Source organism: Miniopterus natalensis, chromosome 7 (assembly GCF_054644295.1).
Source record: "Miniopterus natalensis isolate mMinNat1 chromosome 7, mMinNat1.hap1, whole genome shotgun sequence".
NCBI lineage: Eukaryota > Metazoa > Chordata > Mammalia > Chiroptera > Miniopteridae > Miniopterus > Miniopterus natalensis.
In genome coordinates, this window is record NC_142087.1 from 52,239,500 (window position 1) to 52,257,924 (window position 18,425).

At 40.5% G+C, this 18,425-nt stretch overlaps 1 protein-coding gene across 2 annotated transcripts in view; it reads left to right on the forward strand.

The window, feature by feature from the left end:
- The window catches only part of MAPRE2 (microtubule associated protein RP/EB family member 2), a 107,893-nt gene that overhangs the window by 14,483 nt on the left and 74,985 nt on the right, over positions 1-18,425 (forward strand). The window contains exon 1 of one of the 2 annotated variants that reach the window (XM_016195950.2): positions 11,723-11,950. The exons of the other annotated variant lie outside the window; for it this stretch is intronic. Within the exon in view, the coding sequence (XP_016051436.1) occupies positions 11,832-11,950 (119 nt within the window). The 5' untranslated portion in view covers positions 11,723-11,831. Of the gene's footprint in view, positions 1-11,722; positions 11,951-18,425 lie in introns of those variants that run through there. 2 annotated transcript variants of the gene reach the window in all.

Consider the following 18,425-nt stretch of genomic DNA (forward strand, 5'->3'; position numbering starts at 1 on the left):
TGGATCAAGAATTCAGGAAGGTCTTGGCTAGGCAATTTGTCTCTGGTCCACATAGTGGTCACCTTCAGCTATGGTGGCTTCTGCAGTCATGTTTGGAGCCTTGGAACTTGGTGGTCCCAGGGTGATTGATCTTCTTACAGGGCAGCTGGCTTCCAGGTGACCAATACAGAAGCTCTCAGTCATCATAAGGTCAAGGCTAGGAACTGGTTGGCATCATTTTTACCAAAACCTATTGCTCAAAGCTCTCACAGTGCCTGCCCAGATTCAAGGGGAGAAGAAATAGATGTAACTTTTGGAAGGGAAGAGTGTCAAAAGCTATGGCCCCAGTGGATAAAGGGGGAATCTAGTTTTATATCTCAAAATGATGCCTTGTAAATCTTATTATGCCCATTTTCTGGATAAAGAAACCGAGGCTAAGAGAAGTAATTACCTGAGGTTACTCAACTTGTAAGTACCAGCATCTGGCTTCAAATTCTAGTCTATATTAATCCAGACCATGACCACTTTCTACTTCTACTATTCTGTTCAAATTATAGTAAATATATAATTCATACTACATTTTCTTTTTTAATTGACATATAATTGACATAGCATTATATTAGTTTCAGGTGTGCAACATAAAGATTAAATATTTGTATATGCAACATGATCACCACAATGAGTTTAACTAACATCCATCACCACACAGTTACAACTTTTTTCTTGTGATGAGAATTTTCAAGATTGTTTATCAACTTTCAAATTTACAATGCAGTATTATTAACTGTAGGCACCATGTTGTATGTTATATCCCCATGACTTATTCATTTTATAATTGGAAGTTTGTACCTTTTGACCCCACCCCCTTCACCCATTTCACCCACCTCTCACCCTTACCTCTGGCAGCCACCAATCTGTTCTCTGTATCTATGAGTTTGTCTGTCTTTATAGTCAACATAAGTGAGATCATGTGACATTTTTCTTTCTCTTTCTGATTTATTTCTCTTAGCATAATGCCCTCAAGGTTCATCCATTTTGCTGCAAATGGCAAGATTTCTTTCTTCTTTATGGTTGAATAATATTCCATTGTATATGCACCACATTTTCTTTATCCGTTTGTCTTTCGATGGACACTTAGGTTGTTTCCATGTCTTGGCTATTATAAATAATGCTGCAATCAACAGAGGAGTTCATATAACTTTTTGTTCATATATATGTTAGTGTTTTTGTTTCCTTCAGATAAAGTCCCAGAAGTGGAACTGATGGATAATAGGTAGACCTATTTTTAATTTTTTGAGGACCCTCCATACTGTTTTTCATAATAGCTGCACCAATTTACATTCCCATTAACAATATACAAGACTTCCCTTTTCTCCACATCCTTGCCAACACTTACTTCTTGTCTTTTTGATAACAGCTATTCTAACAGGTGGTATCTCATTCTGGTTTTGATTTGCATTTTCCTGATGATTAGTGATGTTGAGCACCTTTTTGAGTACCCATTGGCCATCTGTGTCTTTTTTAAAAATGTCTATTCAGGTGTTCTGCCCATTCCTTAATCAAATTGTTTGTTTCTTTGAGTTGTATGAGTTTTTTATATACTTTGAATACTTAAATATCAGATATATGATTTGCAAATATTTTCCCCCATTTGTTTTGTTGATTGTTTTCCTTTGTTATTCAGAAGCTTTGTAGTTTAATGCAACCTCACTTGTTTATTTGTGCTTTTGCTGCCTTTGCTTTTGGTGCCAGACCCCAAAAATCATTGCTAAGACCAATGTCGATTAGCTTACCTCCTATGTTGTTTTCTAGGACTTTTATGGTTCAAGTCTTATGTTCAAGTCTTCAATCCATTTTGAGTTAATTTTTATGTATGGTGTAAAATAGTGGTCCAGTTTCATTCTTTTGCATGTTGCCCTTCGGTTTTCCCAACATCATTTATTGAAGGCACTGTCCTTTCCCCATTGTGTATTCTTGGCTCCTTTGTTATAAATTAATTGACCATAAATGTGTGGGTTTATTTCTGGGCATTCTATTCTGTTCCATTTATCTATGAGTTTGTTTTTAATGGCAATGTCATACTGTTTTGATTACTATAGCTTTGTAATATAGTTTAAAATTTGGAAGATGCCTCTATTTTCTTTCTCAAGATTGCTTTAGTTATTTGGGGTCTTTTGTGGTTTTCCTTATAAGTTTTAGGATTATTTTATTTCTGTGAAAAAAGCCATTGGAATTTGATAGGGATCGTTTTGGGTAGTATGGACATTTTAACAGTATTAATTTTTCCAATCCATGAGCATGGAATATTTTTCCATTTATTTGCATCTTCAGTATTTTTTATCAGTGCCTTATAGTTTTCAATGTACATGTCTTTGGTTTATTCCTAGGTATTTTATTATTTTTTGATGCAATTGTAGTAGGATTGTTTTCTTAATTTATTTCTGATAGTTCACTTAGTGTATAGAAGTGTGACAGAATTTTGTATATTGATTCTGTATCCTTCAACTGTACTGAATTTATTATTTCTAACAGTTTTTGGTGCAGTCTTTAGGTTGTTTTTTTTTTATAGGTACAATATCATGTCATCTGCAAATAGTGACAGTTTTATTTCTTCTTTTCTGGATTAGATGCTTTTTCATTTCTTTTTCCTACCTAGCAATTTGTACTATATTTTCTTCATTCTAACATGCGATCTTAAAGGAAATACTGTCTCCCCCCTCCACACACGCACACATGTTGCAGCTCTAATTTTTAAAAATTCTAGAGAAATATTCTAAGTGGCCTGGCTTGGGCACAGGCCTAGCTCTGAACCACCCCTTAGTGTGAGGAGGGTGGAGTATTGCAGTTGTTGAGCTCCACCTGAATCACAGGGTTTGAGTGAATAGCTCCCGGGAGGAGAGAAAGACAAAATAATAAAAATTCATGCACATTGCATTACATGTCATTACTTCTCATTTATAATGATCCCATTGCATCCTTGACTACTGATAGCATCCTCCCTGAAGAGGCTGGAATTGGAGTTAGGGGAGGGTATGAAGAGCAGGTTGGGTAGGGGAGTTAATCCCAAGTATTAATCTAGCTTTATTAGCTGGCAGTTAACTCATTGTGGATGCCTATGTGTTGTTAAAACAGATCCCTTCGGATTTCCTAGGGGCCCGATTCCTTCATATAGAGATTAAATAGAAGCCACCTAAAGGTGACCCTTTATGTGTTTATATGTTACACTCCGCAGTTGGAGCCCTCATGTTCATGTCCTGTGGATATTTGGTGAATGTGAATTGAGATCATGAAGATACTTGACATTATTGGGTTATGAGTAAACAAAATATAAACACTAATTAAAAAGTTCCTAATGGAAACTTAGTCTTCATAATTTCCATTTGCATTCTTTTTTTAATGAAGTAAGCTTCTTTAATTTCTTTTTTAAAATTTTATTTAAGTGAGGTCAGAAATTGGTGAATTTCTCTTGCATTACTCACACTGCTTCCCAGCTGCTGGCCGCATGTTCCCCCGACACGCGGTTGAGGAGCCATCCGTGAGCCACGGCCCTGCTGCCATGCACGGCAGACTCAACCGGGAACCCCCAGGCTCAGGAGGCCCCTCCTCCCGGTGTCCCAGCTCCTGAGCCTTCTGGAAGATTACTTGTTAATGGTACCTAGAGTCTTTTCATTACCCTTTTCACCCAACTGCACCCGCGATGCCCTCTACCCTACTTTAGTTGTTACCTAGTCAGTTCAACAGCATGTCTTATTTGGACATGGAAGTAAGATAGGGGAATGAAAGAAAGGAATTTCACGAACTTGGGTATGGACACATTTCAGTGAGAGCATTCAAATAGGCATGTCCGTAGCTGGATGGTATAGTGAAAATGAAAGCACATTTCAGCTTTGAAAACAAATACCAAAAAAATGGCCTGTGGTCTCTTCCCCCTCTGGAAGATATCAAAGAAATGGACATTAATAGTCGAGGCTTACTCAGAAAAAAAAATCACTATAAATAAGGGTAAGAAAATTATTTTTCTTTGTTAATAACATATATTGCTAATGCCAAATCCTGGAATCTCTTCTTCCCTCCTCCTTCCTTTTCCCTAAGGGTAATATACAACCCCTGTCCTTCCAACCTCTGCGATTACTGCTCTCCTGCAGCCTCCCATCCCCTCATTTCCTCTGCCTGCTGCCTTTTTCTGGCTTCACCTCGGTGCTCCCTAGACTGAGTCGCCTTCAGGGCAGCAATCCACATTCTCTTGCTTCTGTGGCCTTCTGGCGTCTGGTCCCTGCTCCTCCCCAGCGGTGCATTATGCATTCTGCACTCTGCACTCTGCACTCTGCACTCTGCATTCTGCATTCTTGCACCCAGGTGTTAGCAGACCCCAGTGGAAGGCAGGCTGTTAGGAAGAATGACAGCTTTGACACTGGCCGGTGTGTTTCGCGCTGAGTTTGCTACTTCCTGGCTAGTGATCAGGTGAAGTTATTTCACTAGTTACCTCCTCTGACAAATGGGATTTAAAACCTCCCCTTCCTCATAAGTTTCTGTGAGGATTAAAATACTTACTCAATTAAAGCATAGCATTTGGCCCACTAAAAAGTACTCAGTGAACATTAGGTATTGCTATTGCCATTATTATTGTCATTATTACTAGAATTTCACATCTGTGCCAACAGACACTGCTAACACTACTACAAATTAATGGTTTCTAACTGGTTTTAAGCCAGAGTCTTTATAGTGGCTTTCAAAGCCCTGAACATTCTGGTCCCTCTGTGATCTTTCTGACCTCATATCCTAAGGCTACCCCCCCCCTTCCACCTCGCAACACACACTCATACACTCAAGTGTAAGTTTCGTGAAGGCAGGACATTTTATATTTTGTTAATTTCTATATTTTCAGTGCCTAGAATTATTCCTAGCACATAGTAGGTGCTCAATAAATATTTGTTGCATGAATGATTGAGCCCTAATACAAATAAATATCACTGCCTTGGTGAAGCTTTTTCTATTTCTCCAGACATGGTTACTTTCTTTTCTATATTCCTGTGATACTTAATACATTCTTCAATTATAACATTTATCACTTTGTATTTTTATGGAAAACATATTTAAAGCTCTTAAATTTAACCAGATGGTATAATTCAAAAGCACATTTTTAATAGAGTGAGACCTCACATTGCACAGATTTGATTGAATGATCACAGAAATCATAATGCTCTGTGTTTTCAAATTGCATCCCCATTATGTTCTATGAGTTTTTCCACAAAGTTAAGCCCAAGCTTGAGAAAATCCAAGAAAAATCAAAGTAGAAAATAAATTCCAACACTGGGAAATCTTAGGCAGTGGCATGTTCTGTGTTTTAACATTAAGGAAACCTTGCCGTTTTACCAGCACATCGGGAGGAGGCTTGCAAGATGCTGCCGTGTGCAGATATCAGCATTGCTGATAAATAATATGCAGAGACAAGTAACTCAAAAGTCAATCCTGGAGGAGCACGCCTGTTCAGGTTGGCTTTGAAGAGCATTCCTTCATCAAGGAGAAAATATATTCACCTGTTTTTCTTAAATAAAATGCTGTTACCAAAAGCCAGGAGACATATACATAATCATACCATTCTCAGTGGATCTGAAGAAAGAACTAATAAAATCTTCTATGGGGTTAAGGTGGTGAGCAAGAACCACTCTCAAATACATTTCTGTGTCACCAGTATGATTTCAGGGCCAGTGTCCCTGGCTGACCAATCATATATTTATGCCCTGCTATCATTTTGAGTGTGAAGCATATATTAAATCATTGATTGATAAGCAGTTCCTGTCATTCCCTACTGGGAAATGTCCTAGGACATACACATGGGAAAAATTACTTTTCCCAGGACAGCAATAGGAACAGCTAAGTGGAATCTTCTGTCTGCATTCGGAGGTGATAACAGTCAAGGAAGCCCCCATCTAAGGTGGTGCGGCAGCCGTGAATGCCTTTGACTGTAGTGTTTATCAACTGCAGCGAACACATTTTAACTTGGAAAAGGCATTCGTGATGAGTAGGTGCTTCTGGGGTGGAATCAGGATTAACATCCATCCTGGCTAATGATTTCATATATTCTCTGCTATTCTTTTTGGATATTTTTCAAATCCAAGGCGACGCAAAATGCCTGTTCTAGATGAACCTCACAGGCTAGAGAAGTAGAGAGACTACGATTTCTGCCAATACACAATTATCAGTGCTTTCTGGCCAGAGTCTCAAGAGAAATGGGATTGTGCTACAACCTAAGAACTCTGAAAATTAAAATCTGGGTTGGTTCCCAGTTCTATCTTCCTTGATCAGATCTTTGTTGGGACTGCTGCTGGCTTCCTTTTATGCCTGTTATTCTCATGGCTCTGGCTGTGTGTCCTCTGGGTCCACCTTAGTAACCCTGCTCTCCAAGCAAGAGTTTTAAATATTTGTTTGACCTTTTTGGGGGGGCGGAAAGTCTTGACCCCACTAGGATGGGGGCTCAGAGATAGAATCAGTTTATTTGGTGCCTAACTGGTGCTCATTAATGAATATATTGAGCCCTTAGATATTGCTAGGAGCTTTTTAATGCAAATACTTGTTGATTCTAGTTAGTTGCTGATACTATATATATATATGATCCTGGATTTAATATTTCTTCCTTCCTTGAATATCTGTGCTAGATTAGAATACCAGTAATTTTGCAAAGAATTGCAGCTTTCCTTACTTGCTAAAGCTATCTTTATTTTCTTCGTGTGTGGAATCCAACTTCTTAAAAGTACCTTTGAGGGCACCTTATCAAATTAGTGAACACTTCTCTGCCTTATTTGATTCAAACTTCTGTGACTTTTGGTCCCAGAGACTTCGCCCTCCTCTCTGCTTCTCCCCTGGGCCCAGTGAAACCACTCCCTCTTGTGATTTGCCTCACCATGCAAAATCCTTCCCAGAATCTTTTTGCAGACTTTTTTTCACTCAGCTTTTAAAGAATTTCATCCTAGGACTTCTCTTTCTTCCTGAATGAGGTGTCAACACCCACAGCTTCAATTATCACCTAATTGAATTATTTCCTCCAAATCTCCAAGTCAAACATATCTCAGAAGCTCAAAGACCCACATATTTCCTTATTCAACACTTAATGAGCACCCACTATGCATGAATCCCAGTGACTACTCATTGTCACCACTGGGATGTCCTATGGGTACTTCTCTGTGTCCAAAACATATTATGAGAAACTTTCTTCCAGAAGGGCAATTGAATCTGTATTTCCTAGCTTGATAAGTGGTCCCATAATCCACTTGGTCACCCAAGCCATAAACCGAGGATTTATTTGAAATGTCTCTTTCTACTTTACTATGCACCCTTAACCCCCATTCAACATCTGTGCCCACATCCAGTTAGTCAGAAAATCCTGAAAGTTATACCCTCTGAAAATCTCAGATCTGTGCTTTCTTTTTTAGCCCCTTGGCCTCTGTCTTAGTTTAGGCCTTCATCACCCTGACTCATTTTAATCTCCAATATATTCTCCATACCTGCCAACATCAGATAATCTTGATGCAAATTTCACCATTAATTTCCTTCCCTGGAGCACTTCTCAGTTCCAAAGCACCTTCGGAATTAAGGTCAACTCCTTAGCTTGGCCATAGTATCTTTCTGCACCTGGTCCTTGCCCTCTCTCCTACCACTGTGTACTCCATTCTGAGTCCATACTAAATAACTTGCTGTCTCCCAGAGACATCACACCCTTTCCTACCTCTGTACCTAAGCGTATCTACTTGAGGAGTCCTTTATCTTCCCTCTGCACCAGCATTCCTCTCTTAAATGGCAGGGCTGCCTACTGGATAAGCATGTGAACTTAGGGGCTGAGAAAACCTGATGTCCAGTCCTGAACAAGTTGCTTTTCCTTTTACAGCCTCAATTTTGTCATTAGAGTTGTTTTGAGAATCAAATCAGGTATTTGTTGACTAAATGGTTGGATTACATATTCACTTAGTGCCTACTACCTGCCAGGCCCTGTTCTAGGAACTGCAGATCTAGCAGTGAACAAAACAGTTGAAGTCCCTGCTCTAAGGAATCTTACATTCTGTCTGGCACGTAGGAGGTGAACAAAAAAGTTATAATTATTATTCACGAGGCTTAGGTAATAGCTCTTTGGGGTAACTGCCAGACCTACTTGCCAGTTTCCATTCTGAATTAGGTGCTCATCTTCTATGGTCCCATATCACCCTCTGTGGTACAATTATTACAGTATTATATTGTATCATAATTAGCAATATTTTTGTCTTAATCGACAACGAGCTCCTCAAGGACAGAGCCTGGGACTTTTCTCCTTCTTTGCCAGCTTCCAGTACACAAGAAATCCAGTTATAGGTGTAAAGTGAATGAATGAGCATTTTAGGATATACCTAACATTGTTAAAAAATAATATATACCAGTGAAGAGCATTTGCTATATGCCAGACACTGTGTTAACTGTTTAAATATATTATGTAACTTAACCTTCACGGCAACACTATAAAACCAGTATTATTACACTGACTTCATAGATGAGGAATCCAAATCTTAAAAATGCAAAATAACTTGCTAGAGTCAAGCAGGAGGTGAAACCTAGCCGGGCACTCAGGTCTGCCTGACTCCAGAGCCCCAACTTTACTCTTGGTGCTTGATGAAAGGAGCCATTTCTCCATGGGGCAGTGGGAGATGTAGCACAAGGTCTGCATATACTTTATTATAGGTATAGCTATATACACAAGGCAAAACTTGAATCCACAGTGGATGTACACAGGCATTTTAGCTTAGTTATATATTTTTTCTATACCAATATGTGCAATTCTGCTTACCCTGTTGAGGGGTGGGGAAACAGAAATGGTTTTAAAGTCACCAGTTCACAGTTTTAGTACCTCTTCCAGTTTAGACTATCTTTTAATAGCTCCATCTCTTGGGTGAATATTTAGCCTTTTGATACCCTTCCCTCTCCCTAGTTCCTCTGCCTAACTATACCAGGCCAGTGGTTTTAGACTTGACTGTTCTGGGGCTGCACCTGTTTGAGGAGGGAGGTGTTAGGGAGATGCTCCCTAAGGAGGGTCTTTTCCTGGAGTCGCAAATGGGAAATGAGACAAGAGAAAGTCCCTTAGGCTGAGAACAAAGCCGCTACCTCTCTAAAGGCTCCCTTTGGGAACCTGAAGATGGGAGATCCTGCTTTTTCCTACTTTCATCCCCTTCTTTCCACACTCAGTTGGGGCTGGAAAGGATAGACTCCTCCCTTTCTCCTCCTGCCTGTTCTCTCTCCCTGCATCCCAGCACCCTCCTTCCCAAAGTGCAATTTGCCCTCCCCTTCTCCCTAGGGCTCAACTGGGGGAATGGCAGCCAGATCACCTGACTTTTGAGAAGAGGAATGAAAATACAGCTGTTTAATATTTTCAAATGATTGCTCCTGTTACCCCTGCATCTTAGAGGGTAATCACAGGTCTCGAGCTCTCGGGGTCCCTTTATAGTAATGTGGCTCGGAGCAGTCCTAGAGGAAGATTTACAAGGGTTCTCAGATACCTCCTTCGATTGACTTACTACCCTTCCCCTTTTAGTCCATCAACTCAAATTCTTGGCCATAGTCTCCTCCTTCACAGGCAGCCTAGAAACAATGGGAGTATTTGCTCCATAAAATTAGTTGATATAATCAATGAGCCATGCATTCAAATTCTGACAAACTTAGTCCTTATAACACCAGTGATGTCTAATCTATTAGTTAAATATAGGACTATGGAAAAGTCAGCTATAATAAAGAACGCAAAATGAGAAGGTGTGCTCTGAAAACATTAAATACTTGATTTGTAGACTGTGCCTTTCAGCTTCAGACTGTCACTAAAGAAAGGGGAAGCTTTTGTGAAAGGGAACAAATTAGTAAGGAAATTGACAACCATGGGTCCAGTTACAGAAATAGTAAGGGGAAACTGATCTTTGTAGCAATGACAACACTCTCAAGCCCCTTATAGCTTATTGTGCTAGGTGAGGCTTGGTGTGTCTTTTACTTAGATATATCTGTGTACCTTGTAAGTCTTGGGTCAGAATTGGATCTTTATTATAAAAGAAAAAATTCTCATATAAGCTAAGATATGAAAAAATCAACATGTATACTGTTAATTCACTGGAGTCAAGCCAGAGGTGGAACCTAGTCAGGGACCCAAGTCAGCCTGACTCCAGAGCATAAAATAAAATTATTAAAATGTAGGCCAAAAAGAGAATGTAAAATGGGGGTGGTGATGTTGTAAACCATATGATTCTAATTCTAGTAGCTTGATGCCAGAAATAACTTATTACCAGGGAGATATGCTGGAGAATTGTCAGGAATGACAAAGTTTTTACTTTTTAAAAAATCTGTATCACAAAATGATAAAGCTGATGAACCATATGGTGACGTGAACAGGTGAGGCAAGTGCTAGTACTTTCTGCTACATATATTTATGCTCGTTTTTACACCCCAGTTCTTCTTTCCTTCCCACCCTAGAAAAGGTCAGAGACCACTTTTGATAACCAGAGAATCCTTCAAACTCTCTTCTCCCTGGAGCAAAGCACTGGACACATCTGGGGTCTGTTCAGAGTTTATCATCTAATCCATAGACTTTGCACAGTAATAGCAAATCTATTCACAGCTATCTTTTCACAGTGGTCATGTTGAGAGTGTACATAAAGTACTTGATTCTTTCCTTGATCTACCATATTCACAAGCTCACATTAAATATAGATCACTGCTGTCTAGTCACATTGATAAAAGCGTGTCATTTTGAAGTTCCAGTTCACTGCTTTGTAGCTGCGTGACCTTGAACTGGTTACTTAATCTCATTAGTTTATTTTATGTTTAAAATAGAGGTAACAATAATAGTACCTTTCTCATAGCCAGTGTATTTGAAAACTGCATTACAATGATGTAGAACAGCCTGAGCTGTTGAGAGCTTCCAGATACTAAATTGGCTGTTCACTTGTTTGATTCAAATGGAAATAAAATAAATGACAAGGAGTTAATGATCTGCATCAGGAGGCAGTGTAAGGATGTGAATTAGGGGGTCTTGGATAACTATGATGTTCTAAAATGGTGGTTATCTTTTTTACAAAAACCCTCTTTGGGGATTCTTTTGTGCAAAAAAATGCCTTACTGTGCTATCTTTAACCTTCGCATTGTTAATGTAAAGGCTGCATTGCCGAGAAGGAGATACAGCTGCTTCTCAGGGTTTCAGGTCTGGGGCTTATTTGGGGGAGGAGGTTGCGTCTGTTTGGAGAATGGGGGAGGAAGGCGCAAATTCTAAGCTTTAGTCTGATACATCTTCTAGAAGCAGGTCACCAGGTCTTAGGTTTTTCTGAAACCGGACCGAGTTTCATTTCAAGGGCTTAAGAAGTTGGTGTTGAAGGAGTTAAAGGGCCCCCCACACCCTCTGCCTGAATCGCTCTTTTGTGTACACAGCTGCAGTGGAGCGCGGGTCGGAAAGGAAATGGTTAGAGGAAGAGCGGGTCTGAGGCGCGGCGAGTGTGGAGGGGGCAGGCGGTGGCCCGGCGTTTACGCGCCAGATGTAGGCCTGCCCGGTGCCTGCCTGCAGCCGCCGGCGCGGTCACGCCACGGCCCTGTGCGAATTGAGGCGAGGTGATGAGTTAGCGGGTTGCTATGGTGACGGGCCGGGCCACGTGACCCGGGTGCTGCTGCCGGCGCTTTGACGTCAGCAGCCGGGAGGGCGGGACGCAGGAGGGCGGGGCGGGAGCCTGAGCGGGGCGAAGGGAGCTCGCGAGCGGACGGCAGGCAAGGTCTGCGCGAGGAGCAGGCGAGCGGGAAGGCACGGCAGCCACCTTCCTCACCAGCCAGCCCACGAGCGGTTTGTGCCCTTCCCCGGGAGTGCGCCAATGCCTGGTCCGACCCAAACCCTGTCCCCAAATGGCGAGAACAACAACGACATCATCCAGGATAACGGGACCATCATTCCTTTCCGGAAGCACACGGTGCGCGGGGAGCGTTCCTACAGGTAATGGGGCTGCCCCGCGGCGGAGCGGGTGGGGACCTCGGCGGGCGCGGAAATCCGGCCCGTTATATAATGAAGCCGCCGCTGCCCGGGACCGGGCTGCAGACGTGCGTTCGTGAGGGCGGTTGTGCTCCTCAGCTCTCCGTCACCATGTGTCATGTTGGATATGCATGGAGGCTTCACGACTGCAGATGGAAAGCATTTTGTGAATAGGTTTGCCGCCTGCGAGAGGTCTCCCTCCATCTCTTTGCTTCCACATTGATAAAAATGCAAGCAGCTTTTCGCCCGCTCTCCAAAGGGAGACAGGCTGTAGCACTTCCTCTCCTCCTTCCCCTTTAGATTTTAAAGGAACCATTAGGTAGGCTGTGCCCAAAGGCAGAGGACAGGGGGATGGCGAGGAAAATGTTTGCGCTCGCCCTGGTGTGTGTGCAGGAAAGATGGAATCCTCCAGATGAAGCTGCAGTCTGTGATGTTAAACCGCCAGATTGATGGAGCTTTGTAAGAATTCTGCTCGCTGATTGGTGCAAGGATTGACAGCAGAGGTCATGGTGTCAGGCATTCACCAAAATTTTCTTCATAGAACCCAAGGTTTATTAGAAAGAGACTGGCCTGCAAGGGACCTGAAAAAAACTGGGTGCCGTTATGCATTTTCTTAGGAGTTGAGGGCCTCCGCATGGGTGGAGGAGCCCGCCCTTTTTATTTACAGTAGGAAGGTAATTCCTGGTATTTTGCTGAGGTCTGATTTGAGCATGGGGCTGATCTTGGTCATTGTATTGTAAGTCTTTTGATTAATGAGTCGGCCCGTGTGGTTGGCATCATTTGTACATTAGCATATCTGGCAATATGTTCTAGTAGATAAGCTCATTAAAATTGTTTGCATTGTTTGATAAGGATAACAATGTAATGGAGAATGCAGCTAGAGCCTAATGCAGCTCAAGGCCAGACGTGAAGGGAGACTGATATCTTCACTCATATTTCCTCTGAAGTTCTTTTGTACTGGGGTAGTTATTTTTAAATGTTACCTTGATAACCACTAACAATGCTTTTGCTTTGAAGCTGAGCACACATACCTCTAAAGTGCATCCTCTCAGCTAGTGAGCAACAGGAAATAACTCTTTTTTTTTTTTTTTAATGCCTTCATCTAAACATTCAGATAGTATTATGGGAAGAATCTTATGTGTGTGTAAATGTTTATAAAATTATAAAATAGGACCCAAAGTACCCCACTTCCTCTGTCTTTGACCAAAGAAACACTATTTGCTGACTTTTTGCCCTGTCATCTCTGGTAGTTATATAAATACTTGGAGTTAAATTTGGCCGTGCCCAAGACACCAAAATCTCATGCCTTATGGTTCCAACTAATATGTTGTTGACATGGCATCCTTACAGATTCCAAGTGCTTGTCATTTTCTTCATGAAAACCAAAATTGGTCCACAACTTCTGGGATTCTCCTTTTGGTGACCCAAGCTTATGATTGGAAAGTTGGGTCCCTCTGTCCCTTCTCCACCTTTTTCTGTGAACGTTCCAAGGCCTAAAATAGAATTAAAAACAAGAACCCTGAGTCGCTTTTAATCCTCAGTTATTTAAAGTGTCCTTATAGGTAATACTTGAAGCCCTCACTTATTGAATGATTTCATCTCTGCCATTTAGGTAGCAGTTGCTTTTAAGACAGAGTTCGAATTTTACCATGCGGGCCAAAGGATATGGCCTAGTTGGGTTTTATTAGTCATATGAACTTGCTTGAAATGTCAGTGGAAAATTACTTGGTGGAAAGGTTAAATGCGAATTTTGGTGATAAATTATTGCTTTAAAATAAAATTTTATTTACCTTTTTAATCCCATCCAAGTTATTTCCATCTCCTGAATTATTCCCAGTTTGCTTTCTGAGTCTCTATAATGGTATCTGAAATTACGTGAAAAAACTGAATTGGAATGAAGATCTGCCTGAACAAATTCTTAAGTCACTATGGGCATCATTGCATTTTTATTTTACGTAATAGGATTATTGGGCACTATAGTGAGAGATGTCATAGGTTTAATGAAGAAGCCTCCCAAATTGCGTATGTACTGTATTATATAAAGGGTGCACACAGGGATAGACATGCTTGATGCTATCCTCGATCTGCTTTTCTTCCAAAGTGGATGACCAGTGTCTCATAACTACCACTTATTTTTCTGTAGGGATGTAGGGGAAGGAAAAATGCAACACATTTTTCTATCCAGGATCTGCTTTATAATTATTTTGGCATCCTGAGGCTGGAATAATATTGCCATTTAATTGCTGAGAAAACTTGAAAAGCAGTTTGAAAGCCAGAGTAGCGGTGTAACCAAAGAAGTTTTGCTTTGGCTATAGGTTCATTATAGCCCTCACCAATGGGAAATGCTGGAGAGTTCTGTTTGAGCCCCATGGAAGGCCCAGAGCCCTGGGATGTCAGAGAAAATTCCTTGTCCTTTTACTGACTTCTAGGTAGGGCCCCCAGCGGGTCCTTTATATTTTTGGAGATACCTATTTGTTCATTACCTATATCTCACTGCATTCTGGTTAAGTTTTTGTGAGGTTAACTACAAAACGTTTAAAACAAAGACTTTCTTAAAAGAAAAGAGCTATGTAAATATAAGAAGAATGTTGTGATTGCTGAAAGAACTCTTAGGAGCTCTAGGCCAAACAGCCCTTACCTGGCAGGTAGCACAGCTGAGAGGAGGAAACAGCTAGATAGACAGTGCTGAGGAAGCAGTCACTCTTCCCAGCAGGAGACGTGATTGCCATAACATTTGCACCAGATTGTTTATAAATAAGGGTCAAATATGGTTCATGACCCAGATATCTTAACCCAGGTATCTCTTAGTGTAAACAGAGCCCATTTTTCCAGCCTGGACTAGAGTGGGTAGTAAATCATTATTGAAACCTGTGTGCACTTTGGTTAGAAGAACAAGTTTCCTTTAGAAAATTACCCCTCCATTAATCATTTCAGTTGAAAAGAGCAAGTGCAAAAATGGCTCAGCAGAGCCATGTGGACATGATTCCACAGCTCATGTCCACTACCATGTGATGGCCTCCTCAGTCTCAGCTTCCTCATTGCATTTATGAGCACTAGAAATCCATATGTGTTAAGAGCCGCTTAAAATATAAATGCAGCGTGGGCCATTTGAGGTGACACTGTTTAATTCACAGAGTGAGTGAGTCCTGCTCTGGCTGTCCCTGGGGAGGCTACTCCCTATAGCTGTTTCATGCAGATGCTAGTAGGAAATGAGATTTATTAACTGGATCTCTGCCCACCGCATCTTTGTTTGCATACTCCAGGCTTTTAAGAATGAACGTATAAGTCCAGAGGACTATTTCCACATGGGTGTTTGAACATGCAACTACAGTAGTGTATGTTTCTGAATACTTTAAAAAAAAATTAGTTGGCTCCAGGAAGTGGACTGTAAAAAAAAAAAGAAAAGCAAAATAAAAACTTAAGCCTAAAACATTGGCTCTGACATCCAACTTTGCCAACTTTGAAAATGAACTCTTGTTAAGAAAAACAAAAAGAAAAATTATGCATGTGTGCATATGTATGTAAAAAAATAGTCATGAAAGCATGTTCCATTTAATAGAAGCTATTATAACATGGCTCACTTTAATCAGAATGTAGATTTCAGATCATACTCCCCAAAACAGCAGCTGCAGACATTAAAAATCTAGCCTCATGTGTTTCTGTTATGTATGCATCATCTGGGTTTACTACTGTCCTAGGACAGTAATAAAAAAATAGTGATTTTTGTCCTTAATATTTTTCTTAGTTTCTGTAAAATCAAAGGATTGCTTGATGCTTCGATTCTTAGGTGCCCAATATTTCAACTTCTTTTCAGGGTCCTTTTCAGAGCTTCCTTAAGGGTCCCCTTAGTGAGAGGCTCACCCCTCCTCACCAGCGCCTGTCACCAGTTGTATCTGTTTACAGTACATTATCTTAGTGGAACTGTGGTTTGAAATGGTCTTCTGAATTTAGATGGTTGTTTTCCATATGTGGTATTTTTTCTATATTTACAGGGACCTCTTGAAGCTACAATGAATAATCCCTTAGATTAATGGAGGGGGAAATATTGGGACTAATCTCAGTATTCTGTTTGGTTTGGAGAATTAATTTGACAAATATTTGAGAGTCTGCTCTGGGCAAGCTCTCTGCTGGATGCCCCTTCAAGGACCTTGAGTTCTAGCAAAGTCAGATGTGTGAGCAGCTCATTTTGTAACAGATATACCTTGTGAATATTTGACTTGGTCTGAAAGCAAAAGTGGTTTGCACTTCCTGAGCCCACAGTGACTCAAAGTAGAAAAAGATACTCTCAAGGCCAGTATACTATAAGAAGCTAAACAACACTGTGGGAGACCAAACATTTTGGTGAAAAGAGTGTAGGCTTTATAATCAGAATTTTGATTGGCCTGGCAAGGTGCACGTTGGGCAGTAGTGGAAAATAAGACAGGAGCATTGTAAGGCAGGCAGGGTGGTCAGAACTTGAAAATGGAAAGCCGTCGAAAGCTTACTAATCAAAAAACAGCATAATGTAAACAGAAGTGTGCAGGCCGAAATTGATGTCCTGTTTTGAAGTGAGAGTTAAAAGGAAACTAACAGTGTCCCACCCTGCAGGCTCCAGAAGTACTAGAGAATCCTTAATTCACCAGGAGAGAGCTCTCTGGAACCCACGTAGGGATCAGGACAAGGTAGATGTTCCCTGGCTCCAGGCATCTTTCCTGGAGTAGAAGCAATCACAGCTTCATCCCGTAACAGAACTGATACTTGGGTCAGACAGTGGCTTCAGAATTTGTAGAAGCCCATTTCATAGTTAGCAGCCTAACTTCAAGGGTAGCTAGTCTATACGCTCACACTATTCTAATCATCCCAAACTCAAAAGCAAGGTTTCTGGTACTTCATTGTGAAGGATCCTCCTGAGTCATTTAATACCATAAAATGTACAGACATGACTGATGAAACTGCTCAGGGCACTCCATGTGGCTCCAGTGCCAATTCCTCTGACAGCTGGAAGGTGATCACCTTGATGGCAGGCCCTGGAGTAGACTAAGAATTTAACTTGGATTGTATGGGTTTGTTTACTTTTGAATTTTGTCAGTTTCACTTTAAAGGAAAAATTGGTCTATTCCTCTCCTGTGAAAAGCATCTTTTCCCACAATGAAATATGTTAGAATATGCATATATATTAGAATAGTTTCCTTTTCCTGATGTTAGGTTATCTTTCAGCTACCAGCCACTGTAATACTAAATTGAATATGTCATGTTTATCTAGTATCTTAAGCCCTGTTCCAGCAGCCCTTTTTCTTATAACACTCCACACACATCCCATCGGTATCATATGAACCTTGTTTTTTGTTCTTTTAAAATTATGATTGTTTATCTTAGTGTTTTGGCCCTTGGAATTTATATTATGTTGAGAGAGTTCTTTCAAAATGGAAACCTACAGTTAACATAGGCAAAAACTAAAATTATACAACTTTCACCTTATAACATGAATCGAAAAAATTCCTCCCAAATATGTTTTTGTTATATGCATTCCCCAAATGCTCATTTATTTTAATGAAAATAGTCATTAGTGAGGTACGATTAAGCAGTTTTATAGGCCACCAAGAAATAATTTTTTAGTAGGTTACTAAAAAAAAAAAACTTGTGTATTTTCAGGGTCAGCTCTCCCCAGGCTAATTAGGATTTTACTCACTTAAACCAGGACGGACTTTTTTACTTAAAGCATTATTTTGTTTTTTCTAAATGTGGAAATATATACATAGGACGGTAAAGTTGATGGCTGCTTTTAGTGATGATGTCCTTTTGTGTCATTTGTCTGGAATTCAGTCTTCCTGTTATTTCTAGACCTCGTTTGGTTTGGGCAGGGTAAAAATGTGCCAAAAGAACCAGATCTGGGCCATGACTTGGAACAGAAGAGGAACAGGGCAAGGGATTTGAGAGAGAAGAACACATGTTATAAATAATACAGTGTGCTTGGTGGACGTCTATAAAACTTGTGATCCCACACAGAGAATTGGTCCTGAAGTTTATGTCCAGTGTTTGTCGTTGCATAATCCTAAAAGGACAGTGCTCTCCATGTGAGACACACCTTAGATTTCTGTGATCCTGTTTTACTTTCTCAGGAAGTAGTATTTGTTTTTGTTTTCTTTTAAAGACATTTATTTTTTGTTCTTTAGAGTCAGCCTACCTTGGCAAAACCCTGAGCAGTAGTTTGTCAAAAATGCCAGAGACCTTGACTTGACATCTCAGGGAGGCATTCTTATGTTCAGTTTTACTTTTGTTATAAACAGTAGTATCCTTTCGTTTAAGAGCGTGATTCCCTGCAAGGTTTGCATTTGGTGCTCGGCATATCAGGAGAAAGTGAAGCTACTAAAATGAGCTCCTCTTCCCCACCCCAACCTACTTCCTTTTTATCATTTTAGAAGACCAAAACATGTTTTCAGATTGCTAACAATAAAAAATT